We start from the raw sequence: 14,303 nt of genomic DNA, 5'->3' as shown, positions 1-14,303 counted from the left end.
CTGCTGCTTCTTTCCAGGTGCCCTTTTCTTTCTGGCAGGCCAGGCGTGCCAGCCAGGGTCCACTGTCCCTACCTGGGCCTGGGAGGGGCGGGCAGCGCTGAGGTGGCCCTGAGGGTGAGGTGTCGGGGGCCCTGGGGCCGTCGGAGGGGATAAACCGGAGGAGGCTGAGTGCTCTCCTCAAATGTTTAGAGCAACTCAGGTGGAAGGGACCCGGGTGGCCTGACCCCCAAGGCCCAGCAGCCAAACACTCTCCAAGCAGTTTCCTGCCAACAGCGGCCATGCCTTCAGCACGAGTCACAAGCTGCGTCTACAGGCCCGTGGGGTCCTACGGCCACCACCCAAGGGCAGGGGCCGGGCTGCCGGTCAACACTCCAGAACCAGGAACCTGGCAGACGCTGGGAAACACCTGCTCCAGCAGCCCCCAGCCTAGGGTCTGTCTCTGCAGGTTGGTTGGGGACCACTGGTGCCAAGGTCACCACAACACCGCCTGCCACGGTGCCCGATCCGCTGAGTGGAGACTTCCAGCAGGAGCTGGTGTGGCGGGCAGGAAGAACTTACCAGCTCACATGGATGGGGCGGCACTGCCAGCCCACCGCGGCCAACGAGGCGGAAGGGCCAGCCGGGCCGCGAGGGGCTCTAAAGTCAGGTGGTGCCCCCACGGGCCCCCTATAACATGGGCCAGTTCTGGCCGACCCTCCAGGGCCCTGGGAGAGTCCAACACGTAACCACTGTAGGCTGTGCAGCCACGAGCGCTGGGCAGGAGGCCCACTGCGCTGTGGTCCATGGGCCCTCGCAGTAAGTGCCCGCCCAGGCCCAGGGACAGCAGCCTCTGCTCCCCCATAAGCAAAGCAGACCTCACACAGCAACTCGTGGTTTAATTTTTTCCTTTAATTCAGATGTACAATGTTTGCAGCAGTTAAAAAATTAAAATAGACATCTCACGTCAGACCCTCTTTCTCCTCTCAGAAACAGGTCTGGGCCAGGCTCCGGGACGTGCCCTTCACAGCCCTGCCGGCTCCCAGCGAGGCGGCGACCGGGGGTAGGGGTGGGGGACAGCAATGGCACAGTACGAGTTCAAACCCTGCCGAAAGCCACTCTGCCATGCGCGAGGCAGCAGGCACGGGCAGTGGCCCCACTTAGCTCAGAGCCAAACCACCTTCGGCTACAACCCTCCAAAGCCAGAGGTCACCCACTGACAATGACAAACACTGTGGTGACCGTCCAGGACCAGACGCCCCCAGTGGGGTGACGCTGAGGGACAGCAGGTGGGCAGAGTGTCCTTGGCCCTTCCGGACCACCTTTGGTGGTCACCACCGTTGGAGCGGGGCTCCTCCCTGCTGAGCCTGACCCCTCTCGCGCACACCCCCAGCTCTGCAGCTCCCTGCCCATCGCGCCAGCAGACAGGCCTCCCGCTGGCCGGGCACTGACCACGGAGGGAGGGCCACGAGGCCCAGAGAGGACCCGGCAGGAAAGATGCTCGCAGGGTCGGGAGGAAGCAGAGTCCAGCCGCGCACACCATGTGCGACAGCTGGTGCAGCCCAAAGGGGCTACCCCGCTTCGGGACGTCCCACCTGAACCGAAGCAGGGCCCCCCTCGGTGCCCACACCCGAGGGCTTGGCAGCGTCCCGGCCACGAAGTGGGTCTGCGTGCGGCAGGCCTCCTGGGGCTGCGTTCTGAGCATCTGGGTGTCCAGCACACCCCTTCCTCCGAAGGGAGCTCGAGCCGGCAGAAGTGGGTGCACAGCCAAGGGCCCTTGGCACCTGGGAGGCCCGGGCAGCGCGGGGCCGCAGTGGGAGGCAGGCCCGGGGCAGGCTGCGCAGGCGCGTCGCGGCCAACTCCACCCTGGTTTCACTCCTACGTCCTGATTCCCAGCAGGACCCCGCCTCCCAGACGAACCTGACAACCAAGCGAAAGACATCTTCAACAAAATCGGCAACGAGAGGGTGCCGGCCAGGGGCTTTCAAGAACCAGATCCCGTCTCAGCCCCTCCTGCGGAGCCGACAAGGTGGGCGAGTCCTCAGCGGGGTTTTAACGAGCACCCCAGGCCCCGCGGCGGACCACGTGGCAGGGCTCGGGAAAGTCGGCTTCCGCGAGGACCTGGCCGTTCCTCGGCCGGGCGTGTCTGCAGATACAGAATTAGCCCTTGCGTCTCACACGCTCGCCCGGCTGAAACCACCTCCCTCACCAATGCACGCACGTGGGCAGCGCACAGGCGGGTCTCCGGGTCGGCGCCTGAGGCTGGAGCCCAGCTCCGGGTCACACGGTCGACGAGGGGCCGAGTCAACTCAGCCGAGCCCAGTGCCGCGCCCCCGCTTGTACACGCACAGCGTTACCGCTAACGAGCCGACAGCCCGAGCGGGACCACGTCGGCCTGCAGCACCCCCGTCTCGGAGCTGCTCCAAGAACGCGGGGGGCGGCAAGGGAAGCAGCTCTAGAACCTTCCTGCGCTCGCAAACATCCCAGCAGGTGCCCGACGGGAAGAGCTAGCGTGAGAGGCGGGAGGCCAAAGGGAACAGGAGAGCGGTCACTTCCTCACGTCTGGTTCAGTCGGCGTCCCTCCGGCAAGGCCCTGCTCGGGCCAGACTCCTCTCTACTGGGCACCCTCCGGCCCGGCGAGGCCTCTGCTGGAGGCTGGTGGGAAACCAGAGGCGGCTCTGAGGAGGCCCCCACCGCCTCCCCTGGCCCCACGCACACTCTGACCCCAAGGCCTTTGGGGACGGGCTGTGCGCTGTGGCGAGATGTCGCACAGACAGAGGGTGGCGCATGGGCCCCAAGGACCCCGTGCAGCCCTGGGGACACGGCATCCACATCACCTCCACTTAGGACGAAACACCAAACCTGACCGCACTTGAGCTCTGACCAAACTGGCCAACACGAGGGTGACCGGATGACCAGCTGCGCCGGGGACATGGAGAGCCCGCCCTAAGTGCCCCAGGGGCTCCTGGCCAGGGCCACCCGGCAGCCCAGGCCGCCTCTGCATCTGGTGATCTGGCCCTCTGGGTCCAGAACCCGGGCTGGCCCCGCGCAGAAGCTGGGGGCGCACACACAGGCCCACGCTCCCCTGAGCTGAAAGAAGGCGCCGCGTCTGGGCTGAGCTGGGGAGGGGGCCGAGGAGCGGCTGGGGTCTTTCCCAGGACGCCGAGCTCTGTCTTGCCTGAGGGGTCGGGACAAATACCGCCCTTACACTCTCGAAGCCACTGGACACCTCTGCGCCCCAACATGCGGAGAAGACACGAGACGCAGGTCCCAACGCCCACCAGCCAGCCCGACAGACCGTGGCCCAGCTCAGGACGGACGCCGGGGAAGCGACAGCAGCTGCTTGTGGCCGGGTCAGCAGAGGGCCCGGGGGGTGGGCACTGTGAGAGCCGTCCGTGCCCCGGGGAGAAGGCCTGCACCAACGTTCCCTAAACTCCAACTAGATGTGAATGAGAGGAGAGGGGGCAGGGGGGAGCTGTCGGCAGAGGAAGGGGCACAGGCCTGCCCGCCACACGAGGCCGCGCATGCAGCAGACTTGGCAATGCACAGACTGTACACGGGCATAGAAAGTTACCTTAAAAGTAATCTCTTTACTGATATAATTAAACTTTAAATCCTGAGAAGAAGACAGACAGGGAAGAACGGTGCGGGCCGTCGTGCTCCCAGCCACCCCGCCCGGCCCAGACGAGACCCCGGGCCCCCTCGCCTCGCCGCGGGGACGCGAGGGGTGTGCTCCAAAGCCCGCCTGCGGGACAGCAGAGGGGCCCTCGGCCAGCCTGCGAGAGTAGAGAACTCCTGGTGCCAAGGAACAGGCTGGACAGGAGGAGGAAGATCAACACCTGGCTAACTGGCATTTAATGGACTCGGGCACGGAGGGCTCGCGACACAGCTGCTCCTGCCCTGGGAGGACTCGGGCTCAACCCCAGAGCCTCCTGCATGTACCCCTGCTCGCAGCCGCACCGCTGCCGGCAGGATGCCATCGCCCGGCCCCCAAGCCACAGAGGGAAGCCCGTGATGCCAAGCCACCGGGCTGGCAGGCCCAAAGTCCCCGCCGCCTCGCTGCCACCGCGTGGGCCTCAGCATGCAGCCACCCTGTGGACATCCTGCAAACATGTCAGCAGTCGGTGATAGGGGTTTCCTGGCACGGCGACCACCTCGAACACGGACTGGAAGGCCCTGCGGTCAAGCTCCTCCTCTATCTGGTGTCTGTAGAAGTCCGTGGCCACCAGGCAGAAGAGGTTCACGTCCACCTGCTCCAGCTTGCCCATCCTGCTGACGACGTGCGGGAGGCTGGAGCGCAGTTAAGGGAGCGAGCAGAGTGCTGCGTGCCTGGCCTCACCCGGGCGCCCCGCCTGACCCAGGTCTGGGCCCGGGCGGCCCTGAGCGCCTGCCGCCTCCACCCTGGCTCCTGCTGCCCCCTCCAGCCCCTCCAGCCAGGCGGCCTCTGCCAGCGGGAAGCCAGAGCCCCATGAAGGGCGCTCCTCTCTCCTCTCGGCAGCACTTACCTGGCCCGGCTCCCCGCGCAGTGCCAGCACTCCGCCCGCCGAGCACAGAGCCGTGCCGCCCTCCCAGGCCCGCTGTCAGGGCCAGGACGGCCGTCTGCCCAGAGGCGCTGCGGTCGGTCCTGGGGGAAGGCTGATCGAGGGGCAACGCCCGCTTTCGGCAGCCAGCCTTCTGGGGAGGGAACCGGATCTTCACTTAAGCTTCTACCCGAGAGGGGGAGAGGAAGCCCGTGACAAAGGATAACGAGAAGCGGCTTGAGGACACTCCGCCCGGCCTCCGGCCCTTGCCCACAGTGTTCCCTGCTCGCACCCCTCTCTCTGGCTTCAGGTGAGTGCCGTCCTGACACGGGCCTGTCTGCAGGGCTTCGGCTTCCAGCACTAACGCAAAGCTAGACGCCGACACAAGGGTGCCGGGTGGTGGGCGTGGGAGCCAGGCAAGGATACATGGCCGAGACCCACGGGCTGGTGGAGGCGCTGACGAAGAAGCAGGAGAGGCTCCACACGGCCATGGCGACTGGGGTCCTCTGGGTGAAGTTGGAGAGGGACAGCATGACCCAGTCCCGGACCATGGACGACTGTCCGGTGCTGTGCAGCGTCTGGAACACCTGTGGGGAAGGCCGGCCCGGCCGGCCACCCGTCAGCGCCAGCTCTGGGGCCACAAGGCTGGGCTGGGGCCCCCGTCCTGGCCTCACCTGGTACACGACAGTGGCCATGAACTGCGGGTACGGCTGCTGGTTGGACAGAAACTCCCCAATGACCTTGTTCATGACGTCCTGGGGCGGGAAGAAGTCATCCAGGAACTGGGGCAGGATCCTGGCCACCACTCTGGCTTCACAGGGAAACCCCTTTCTGATCCTGCAAGGAGGGCACGGGTCAGAGCCCCGCCCGGGGGGAAGGCCCGGGCTCCCCAGCCGGGGGGCCCTTGAAGAGACAAGCAGAGGTGGCTCGGAGCAGGGACCTCACAGGAGAGGTTTCGCGGGACCTGCGCTGGTCGGCAGTCGTTCTCGGTGTTTCTGCCTGCTGCCGAGGCACAGCTGTCAGCCAGGCCCCTCTTCTCACCTGACCTGTCCCTGGTGTGCCCTCCTGCCCCTCTGTCCCCATCCTCCAGTTGGCACCCCAGGCACTGTCCTTCCAGATGCAGGAAAGCAGCCATCACGCACCCAGGCCACTACCCCATCACACACAGCTGACCCTCGTACCCGTGGTTCCAAACCCAAACTTCGACCCACGGCTGGCTGAATGAACACGGGCCCGCGGGCCCCGCAGACCGAGGCGGACTGTGCCGCACCGTTTGCTACAAGGGGCTCGAGCACCAGCCAACTGTGGTGTCCATGGGGGTCCTGGAACCAAGCCTGTGGGTACTGGGGGATGACCGTATAGAAAAGCTACATTTGGCTGAAAAGCACTGCAGTGACCCAGAAACTGGTCCCCGAGTGCCCAAACCACCCTCCCGCAGGTGCGAGCTGCTGCCCAGCACAGGCCAGGCCACTGCTCTGGACGACACCCGCAACCGACAGTCAGCTTCTGCTAGCCTGGTGTCCCCCTGCCCGCGTTCTGGGAGAGTGGTCAGGCTCAACGCTGGCACTGCGCCGGCTGCAGTGCTTACCTTACCTACAAGCACTGGCGCACATGCCCCTCAGGGACGGGGCCAGAATGGGGGCTCCGCTGCCCGCTGTGGACATGAGGCAAGAGGAGTGCCTGCCACGGCTCCCTTGCAAATCCAGTACAGAGCAGACGCGCTCAGCCTCAGAACACCTCAGCTGGCCAGGCAGGTGCAGCCCAAGGCCTGCTCAGTGTGCTCTTGTGAAAAGCCAGACGCCTCCTGCTACCCGGCTGAGCAGTGCAGACCTGGCTTCCCCAAGGCCCCGTCCTGGAGAACAAGCCTAACGGGGCCCTAGCCCACCCTGTAGCTCTGGCAAGTGCAGCCCTCCTGGACAAGAGGGCACACGCGTGCCAGGTAGGCTGTGAACAGAGGCTCCCAAAGAGTCTGCATGGCGGTCTCCCCAAGACTCCCCCCGAGGTGCTTTCCGAGCTCAGAGCTCCTCTCTCGAAAGGCAGCAGCCCAACGGCCCTCGCTGTTAGCCGTCAGGCTCCGTCCCCTCCCGACACCACCGCACTGCAGGCACTGCCCCTTGCCTTCAGGAGACAGGCAAGCGCTTGGCACGGCCTTGGAGCCAGTCAACTCCGACCCAGGTGGCAAGAAGCTAGGCCCGCCCCCAGCGCAGACCCCCAGGGCAGCGCGGCGCAGGAGGAAGCAGGCGGGCCTGAGCGCAGCGGGCGTGTGTGTGTGCAGTGGCTCCTGGCCGGAGCTCCCAGCCAGGCCAGGCGCTTTCCTACCTGTCGAAGAGAACAGACACACGCTCCATGGCCACAATCACAGACTCGCTGTCGGGGGCGGCAGGGCTGGGGTCGGAGCTTCTGCCTGGGCTGATCTTCTCCTTTCCTGAAACAAAACCAAGCCGTTCGGTTCTACTGACAGCCAAACCAGAGAGGCTCCGTCAACAGGGCCTGGAACTCACGCACGGTCTCCTGAACCCCCAGAGATGGTCTGAAACCAGGTGATGGGGGCCCCCAGCAAGCAGCCCAGGGCCTGGCCCAGTCACACAGGGCCCACTGGTCAGCCTGCAGCCCGCTCCCCGTGAGGCGCTGACGCCCGCCCAGCTCTGCGACCTGGAGAACCACAGGAGCCTGCGGGCTGCCTCCCGAGCGTCTGGGATGTGCGGCGCTGGCCTGCCGGGCGCCAGTGGGCCCCCGCTCACCCGTGTACATGCAGGTGAGCATCAGGCCCAGGGCCGCCATGGCGCGGTGCGGGCTGTGCGCGTTCACTCTGTCCACGCTCAGCTTGACCAGGGACTCCGCGTCCAGCCGGGAGAGCTGCTCGGAGAGCAGGAGGCGCTCCAGGCCCCTCAGGACGCAGTGGTAGACGATGGACGGGGTGGACTCCTCGCTGCCGGACAGCATCACGCCACACATCTGCACAGGAGCACTTCCAGGTCAGAGGCACCGCAGGCCTCCCGCCTCAGAGGCCCCGCCCCGCGCTCAGGGCTCGGAGCCGCTGCGCGTGGAGGAGGCCCAGGCCCGCCCACCTGTATGACGGACGCAGAGAACTCGGGCCCGACGTCCAGAGGGTAGTTCTCGATCAGGTAGAAGGCCGTGGCGCACATCACCAGCACGTGCTGCTGGCTGTGCACGTTCACACAGCTGGAAGGAGACAGGGCGAGCTCAGCCACGCGGCAGCCCCTCCCGCCCGACGGCACGTGCTGTCCGCCGTCTCAGTGACCACAGCCACCGTCCCTGGGAGGAGGGTGCCAGCTGGCTTCCTGCTACCCCGCCTGCGCGCGGTCGCTCCTTTCGCGGCCCTGCTAGACGGCCTCAGGTGGCCCCCACTCACTGGGCCACGCCTCGGAGGTTGGAGAGGAGATAGTCGCTGATGGCCGGGATGAGCTGCTTGGCCGTGTCGTCCAGGAGGTCGCACTCCAGCACGTAGAGGGCGCCGTGCAGGGCTCCGATCCTGCTGGGCAGGTGGCTGCTCCTGAGCGTGCTCTCCAGCAGCCGGCTCACCGGCTCTGCCACGGCCTTGTCCTAGGGCACAGGCAGTGATGCCACGGGAGTGGCCAGGGGAGGGCAGGGGCCGCTGTGCAAGATGGGGCCCCATGGCGGGCCCAGCTGCTGTCCTCCGTCAGGGTCCCCAGCACCCTCACCGACGCCTCAGCTGTTGTGACGAGTGTGTCCATGCTGACACCTGGCCCCGGGGGCTGTGTGCCCGGCAGAGGGGTCCCCGGGGCCACCCCCAATAAGCCCTGGCTCCGAGTCTCTGAAGGGCTTCTCGGGGACAGCACGCCATGCATGTTGCCACAAGGTGTTGCTGGGGGACTGGGCGCAGCCCGTGTCACTCCCGGGACAGGGTTCTGGAAGCTGGTTTCCCTGGACCTCACCCCTCGGCCCCGTCCCTTCGCTGGTTCCGCTTTGCAGCCTCTCGCTGCCGTGGATCACAGCCCTGAGGACGAGTGTGTGTGTCCAGCCCTGCGTGTCCTCCTGCTGGACACCTGCGGTGGCCCCAACTGTGGTCTACACTAACTTGTGCCAAACACTGTTTCATTCAGTTCCTAAACAGCTGGAGGGAAGCCGAAACCTGAGCACCCAGCCCCAAGCGCTGCGTGTGGGATCGGCTCCATGCCAGGGAGGAAACCCCTTCACGGTGCGCAGGTGGGGACCCCTGCTGGCTGAGGGCCTCGCCTCATCCTGTAAAAGCCTCCGAGACTGTGGCCCTATGGCCTCCCAGGGATCCTAGCCTGAGCTCCCCCAGGTGACACAGCAGGACTCCTCCTCTGCTGCCCATACCCAAGGCCTCCAAATGCCACCAGGGAGGGCACAGCTCTCACACACTGGGAGAAGCTCTGAACCGCCAGGGCCACAGGCTGCATCCTCGGGGCAATGGCCCCGCGTTCACGGCGGGACCGGGGTCTCCACGTCACCCCGCCTGAGCCTCTGCCTAAGAGACCTCACTCACTGGAGTCACTGACGAGTCGGCATCTGCCCCCGGGGCTGGGGACAGGGCCAGGGCACAGGACAATCACCATGGAAACGAGCCCAGGCCTGACTCCTGCAGAGACGAAGGGACCCTTGGAGCCTGGCTGTTTCTCCCTCCCTCCCCACAGCCAGAGCGCCCGCCCTTGGAAGAGCAGAGAAAGCCGAGACTCGTGTTTCTGTGCCTGAAGGCCACCCAGGACGGTACCCGCTCTGGGCCCTGGCTCGGAGGGGCGAGCTCTGGTCGCAGGCACGGCTCACACCCCGTGTCTGCCACAGCCTGTGTGACCTGGAGCAAGCGGGTCACCCTGGCCTCGGCCTCCATGGGCACAGGAGGGTGTGTGAGGCCAGGGGGGAGCCCCCCAGAGGCCCCTGCTCTTAGGACCAGCAGCACAGGGGTGGGGCTGGGGGGAGGAAGGGGGGGCGGGGGCGAGAGAGTGGCTGGGGCACTGCGACGCCCCTCACCGGTGGTTCCAGTGCCCGGCACGCGGCAGCTACCCTGGGTCTGTCCCGTGGACGAGTCTCTACTCTAGCAGAGGGAACCCAGGGGACAAGTGAGTGAGAAGAGGCACAACGACCGGCTGATGCCACGTGGCAAAGCGCAGAAAGACACTCAACTTGGAGTCCAGTTATTTTCCTCCAGAGGCAGAGCTGCTATTTCCAACCTGCTCTAGAAACGGCAGGCCGGCGGGCAGCACTTTCCATGTTGATGCTGCGTGGCCGCCGGGCATAGAGGGATGAGTTCTGATCAGCTAGAGAGGCACACTCAGGAGGAGGGGCTCAGAAGAAGGCCTGCCTGCCGCCCCCCCCACCCCGGCCCCACTCAGAACAGACAACAGACCTCAGTATCTGGGGGGGGGGGCACGGGCACAAGGTCACCACAGGGGCGGATCTGCCAGCCGGGCAGCATGGGGCCCCCAGCACAACTGGAAGGGCTGACTGTGCAGGAGTCGGCCACATGCCCCACCACCCGTGCAGCCCAGCCTCTTTGGGGACAGGGACACGACAGAACCAGGGGTCCAGGAGCCCAGCTGGAGGCACTGGCGCCACGCACTCAGCCGACTGCCCACATCTGCCCCGAGAGGCCCGCACCCTCCGGCTTACCATGCCGAGGACGGCGGCCGCCTTGCAGGTGGCGGGCACCAGGTACTGGAGGAGAATCTCGTCCTCTGGGGGGTGCGCCCGCCGCAGCTCCGTCAGCGTCAGATACATCATCTCAAACTGGCTGCGCTCCGTGAACAAGTCAGAGACCACCAGAAGCTGGAGATGGACACGGGGCAGAGGGGCGAGTCACGCCGCCAGGAAGCACACCACGTGGTCCAAGTGGCTTCGCAGGAGGCCTGGCCAGGAGAACTGGCATCTTAAAGGGCCGTAGGGAGGGTAAATGATCAGATACACAGTGCTGTGTGCAGAACTGATAACCCACGAGGACCCACTACAGAGCACAGGGAACTACATTCCATGTCTTACAATAACCTACAAGGGAAAAGAATCTGAAAAGGAATACATACACACCCACGTGTGTATAACTGAATCACTCTGCTGTACACCTGAAACTAACACAAATTGTGAAGTGACTCTCATTAAAAAAAAAAAAAGAAGAAGACGACGACTTTCCACTGTGGCTCAGTAGGTTAAGGACCCAACATACTGTCTGTGAGGATGCAGGTTCACTCCCTGGCCCCACTCAGTGCGTTAAGGATTCCGAGTTGCTGTGGCTGTGCTGCAGGCTGGCAGCTGAAGCTCCAATTCAACCCCTAGGTCGGGAGCTTCCATATGCCACAGGTGCAGCCCCAGAAAGAAAAAACAGAACACAAAGACCAGCGTGGAACTGCGCTCCCCGCAAGCCCATGCACTCTGCGGCCTGCGCGGGAACAAGCACCCACAGCAGCCCCACAAAGGTCCCAGCAGCCGAGAGGACAGGCTCCCAAAAGCCCCCAAATAGAGAAATGGGTGATTGCTTCAGAAATCAATGCTTTGGCAATGATTCTTGTTTCCCAAAAATGTTGTTTTTCGCATCCTATCTGAAAATGAGCCCTGAGGGGGCAGGAAGGCCCGTTCTTTGGGAGCGTGTGTCAAGGCTGGGCTTGGCGCTTCCTCTGAGGCCAGGGGTGAGCTGAACAGACTCAGCAAACTGTCCAGAAGAGCAGTTCTTACGGGGATGGGACCCGTGGATGCCTGCGGGCCTCTGGGGGTCACGGGTGGAGACGGTTTTTATAGAAACGCTAAGGCCCCCTTGCCGTTCTTTCCCGGGTTTCCCCGACTGCACAGCGGCGCGGTCTAGAGCGACCTGATGTTAGAGGGAGAGCAGAGCAGGCACGAGAAGCCCGGTGGTTTCTACCTAAGGAGCCAGACACCAGAGCTTGCAAAAGAACAAAATAAGGCTCTTCTCACTGTTTAAAAAAATCATTTTTAAACAGAAATTGGTATCATTACTGTTATTTTAAATGGATAGGTAGGGAACTTTTTTAAAACTTAAAGCGTTCTTGCTGTGGCTGGGCAGGTTAAGGACCATTGTCTATGAGGACGCGGGTTCAAACCCTGGTCTCGCTCAGCGAGTTAAGGATCCACCAGCGTTGCTGAAAACTGTGGTGTGTGTCGCAGATGCGCCTCGGACCTGGTATTGCTGTGACTGCAGTGTGGGAACTTCCACGTGCCACGGATGTGGCAATCAAAAGAGAAAAAAAATTTAAGATCTTTAGCAGTGCCTACAGTTGACTTTTTGAAAAAAAAAAAAAAATCAATTTATAACTACTTACGTTATAAATTGAAAATTAGGTTCTTAAAAATCCCAACTTGACCAAATATGAGACAATTTAGAAACTTTCAAAGGAGTACAGAGAAAAATAGGCTTTTGGTCTTTTTGGCCACGCCCATGACATGTGCAAGCTCCCTGGCCAGCAATCGAACCCACGCCCCAGCAGCAGCCCCAGCCACTACGTGGTAACACCGGATCCTTAACCCAGTGTGCCACATGAGAACCCCGAGAAAAGCAGGCTAAAAAGAGTCTGCCGTCACCAGAAAGCGACATCTCTTGGGTGAAAACACTATGGACCCTGTGCTGCACAGACAACGCAGAGGGTCCCGCGGACAGGTGCCTCTCCCTGCTGGACCGCTGACCCAGGTGACGCAGAGACGCCTGCGCGGAAGAGGCAACGTCCGATACGACAAGTACGGCTGGGTACCACCTCCGGAAATCAGTGCTCTCTGGGGTCCCCAGCCGTGTCGAGAACGGACAGGACCCCCAGGCCAAGAGCTGGAGAACACCTGCTCCGAATGGGCGCTTCTCAGGGGGACTGCTGGTCACGGGACGGAGCCGGGCCCGGGGAGAGGTGGACAAGGACGGTGCGCCTCAGGCCTCACAGGAACGTGACGCTGCCGTGTGAGCGACACGTCGTGACACGTGAGTGCTGTGTCGAGCCGCTGCCACGACAGCCCCACCGGCCTTACCAGAGCCCAGCCCGCCAGGGGCTGGACATGCGAAAACCGCTCCCTCGCGGGCTCGGAACCCGGGGACGGGCACCTGGGGCGCTGCCGCGCGGGGCGGGAGGCGAACTCACGGATCGGACCACTTCGCTGATGAGGATGACGGGGGTCCTCCTGGCCGCGCTGGACGGCAGGATCCAGCGACTGTAGAGCTCGAGCAGAAACTGCGAGCAGGAGTGGATGTCAACGCCAGCGCGGTGCTTCCTGCAACCCGAGCACAGACAGAGGTCACTGCAGCCGCCTGCCGCCAGCGCGCTTCCAGCTGCTCTCGACCAAAGGCAGACGGGAACCTGGAGTTGAGCGGCGACGTGGGCGGGGATGGCACGGGGACGTCCGCCTCCTCCTCCTCCTCCTCATCCCACTCCTCCTCCCGCAGGGGCGTGATGCTGTTCCCCAGCCACACGGAGTGGATGGACACCTGCAAGGGACACGAGTCGGGCTCAACCCTCGGGCCGGCGGCCGGGGGTTCAGGGGCAGCAGACCCCCCACCCGGCAGGGCTCAGACCCACGGGACTCTGCACGGCCGGGGGCGGGCACGCTGGAGGGCGCCACCTTCAGGACTGCAGAGCCTGAATGAGGGCCAGCCAAAGCCAAGGGAGCAGCCGAGGAGGGGAGGAGTCCGGAGACAGGACGCTTCTGCTCCTGAGCGACTCCCCAAGGGCGTCTCAGCAGAAAATGGAATCGGAACACAGGGTTTCTCTTCAAAACTGGTTCTCTCCCTGGTAGTCGTTTGGGGACCCCCTTTTCTGAATCACTTGCTACAGGTGCAGAAGGGTGAGGTGCTTATTAACCTGGGGGGCAAGGTGGGGACGAACTTGGGAGCCTGCGGGGAGGCCCGCTGGGGGCGGCGCCAGGTGGGACCGAGCCCTGCCCTGGTGCCCTGCACTGCCCCAACCCCACCCTGCACTGGAGCTGGCGGCGGGCAGCCCCAGGCTGGAGGTCAACTCTGCCCCCAAAGCAGCCTTCAGGCCAAGGGAGAGTGGCTTTTTGGCCCCAAAGCCGGTGGTGGCTCAGGACCTGGGTTCAGAGCCACCCAGTGCAGCCCCACTGCCTTCAGCGGCCGATGTGGATGCAGAGCCCCAGGGCCCTGGCGCACAGCCTGCTCCACCAAAACCACGGAACCCCGAGCACCCCGTCTTATCCCGACCAAGGTCTGCTGAAATAGCTACAAAGGAAGCGGGCCCGCACGCCCGCCTTCTCAGTACAGCAGCAGCAGGCCGCGAGGCAGCGCGCAGCCTGAGTAGCGCAGGTACCTGCCCGCCCACCTTCCAACCAGGAGGCTGAGGTGCACGGGCTGAGTGCAGCGTCCGCCACCCTGGGCCGCGTGATCGCACCTCCCTCGGGGCAGGCGGCCGGGACGCACGGGGCCGAGCCTGCAGCCCGGTCCTCCAGCGTCTCCCCGCCCTCGCCAGGACCGACTCACACCTGTTCTGACAGGACCTCAAGCCCTTCTTGGAAGACGGAAGATTAGGTAAAAACACACGCGTCAAGCTTCCTTCTCTTTACAAACCGCACCCGCCTTCTCTCCAGGGCGCTGGGGGGCCAGGCGGAGGACGGACGGCAGAGACGAGGGCGGGGCGACTGACCTGGCCCAGCTGGTAGCTGGTGTCCCCCAGCTCCCGCTCGGGGTTGACCTGCAGCAGGAGTCTGTCGTGGCTGATGAGGGCACCTGCGGGGCAAGAGTGCATGAGTGCCACCTGCGTGGCCCGACGGCTCTGGCGTTTCTGCCACTTGACAAGCCACTGAGCTGGTGGGGCCAGCGGGGCCACGCCAAATCATTCTTTCTCCGAAACAAACCAGCTGCAGACTCTG

The 14,303-nt window shown here is 64.2% G+C and overlaps 1 protein-coding gene across 12 annotated transcripts in view; it reads right to left on the bottom strand.

Moving 5' to 3' along the window:
• Positions 1-890: 890 nt before the first annotated feature.
• HTT (huntingtin) overlaps positions 891-14,303 on the bottom strand; it is a 123,536-nt gene continuing 110,123 nt past the window's right edge. For 10 of the 12 annotated variants that reach the window (XR_014811937.1, XR_014811935.1, XR_014811938.1 and 7 more), the window contains 11 exons: positions 14,078-14,160; positions 12,782-12,909; positions 12,566-12,695; positions 10,110-10,265; positions 7,870-8,060; positions 7,565-7,679; positions 7,238-7,451; positions 6,816-6,921; positions 5,171-5,333; positions 4,923-5,083; positions 3,547-4,266 (listed from right to left, as the gene is read on the bottom strand). Coding sequence is in view for 8 of the 12 variants with exons in the window: in XM_084970912.1 (XP_084827038.1) it covers positions 4,053-4,266; positions 4,923-5,083; positions 5,171-5,333; positions 6,816-6,921; positions 7,238-7,451; positions 7,565-7,679; positions 7,870-8,060; positions 10,110-10,265; positions 12,566-12,695; positions 12,782-12,909; positions 14,078-14,160 (1,661 nt within the window). In the remaining 4 variants the exon portion in view is untranslated. 12 annotated transcript variants of the gene reach the window in all.

Source organism: Sus scrofa, chromosome 8 (genome assembly GCF_054392235.1).
Source record: "Sus scrofa isolate SSC_HxYL_T2T_F1_AM1 chromosome 8, Sscrofa_HxYL_maternal_Yorkshire_Landrace_v2.0, whole genome shotgun sequence".
NCBI lineage: Eukaryota > Metazoa > Chordata > Mammalia > Artiodactyla > Suidae > Sus > Sus scrofa.
This window is presented reverse-complemented; position numbering and strand designations above follow the sequence as displayed.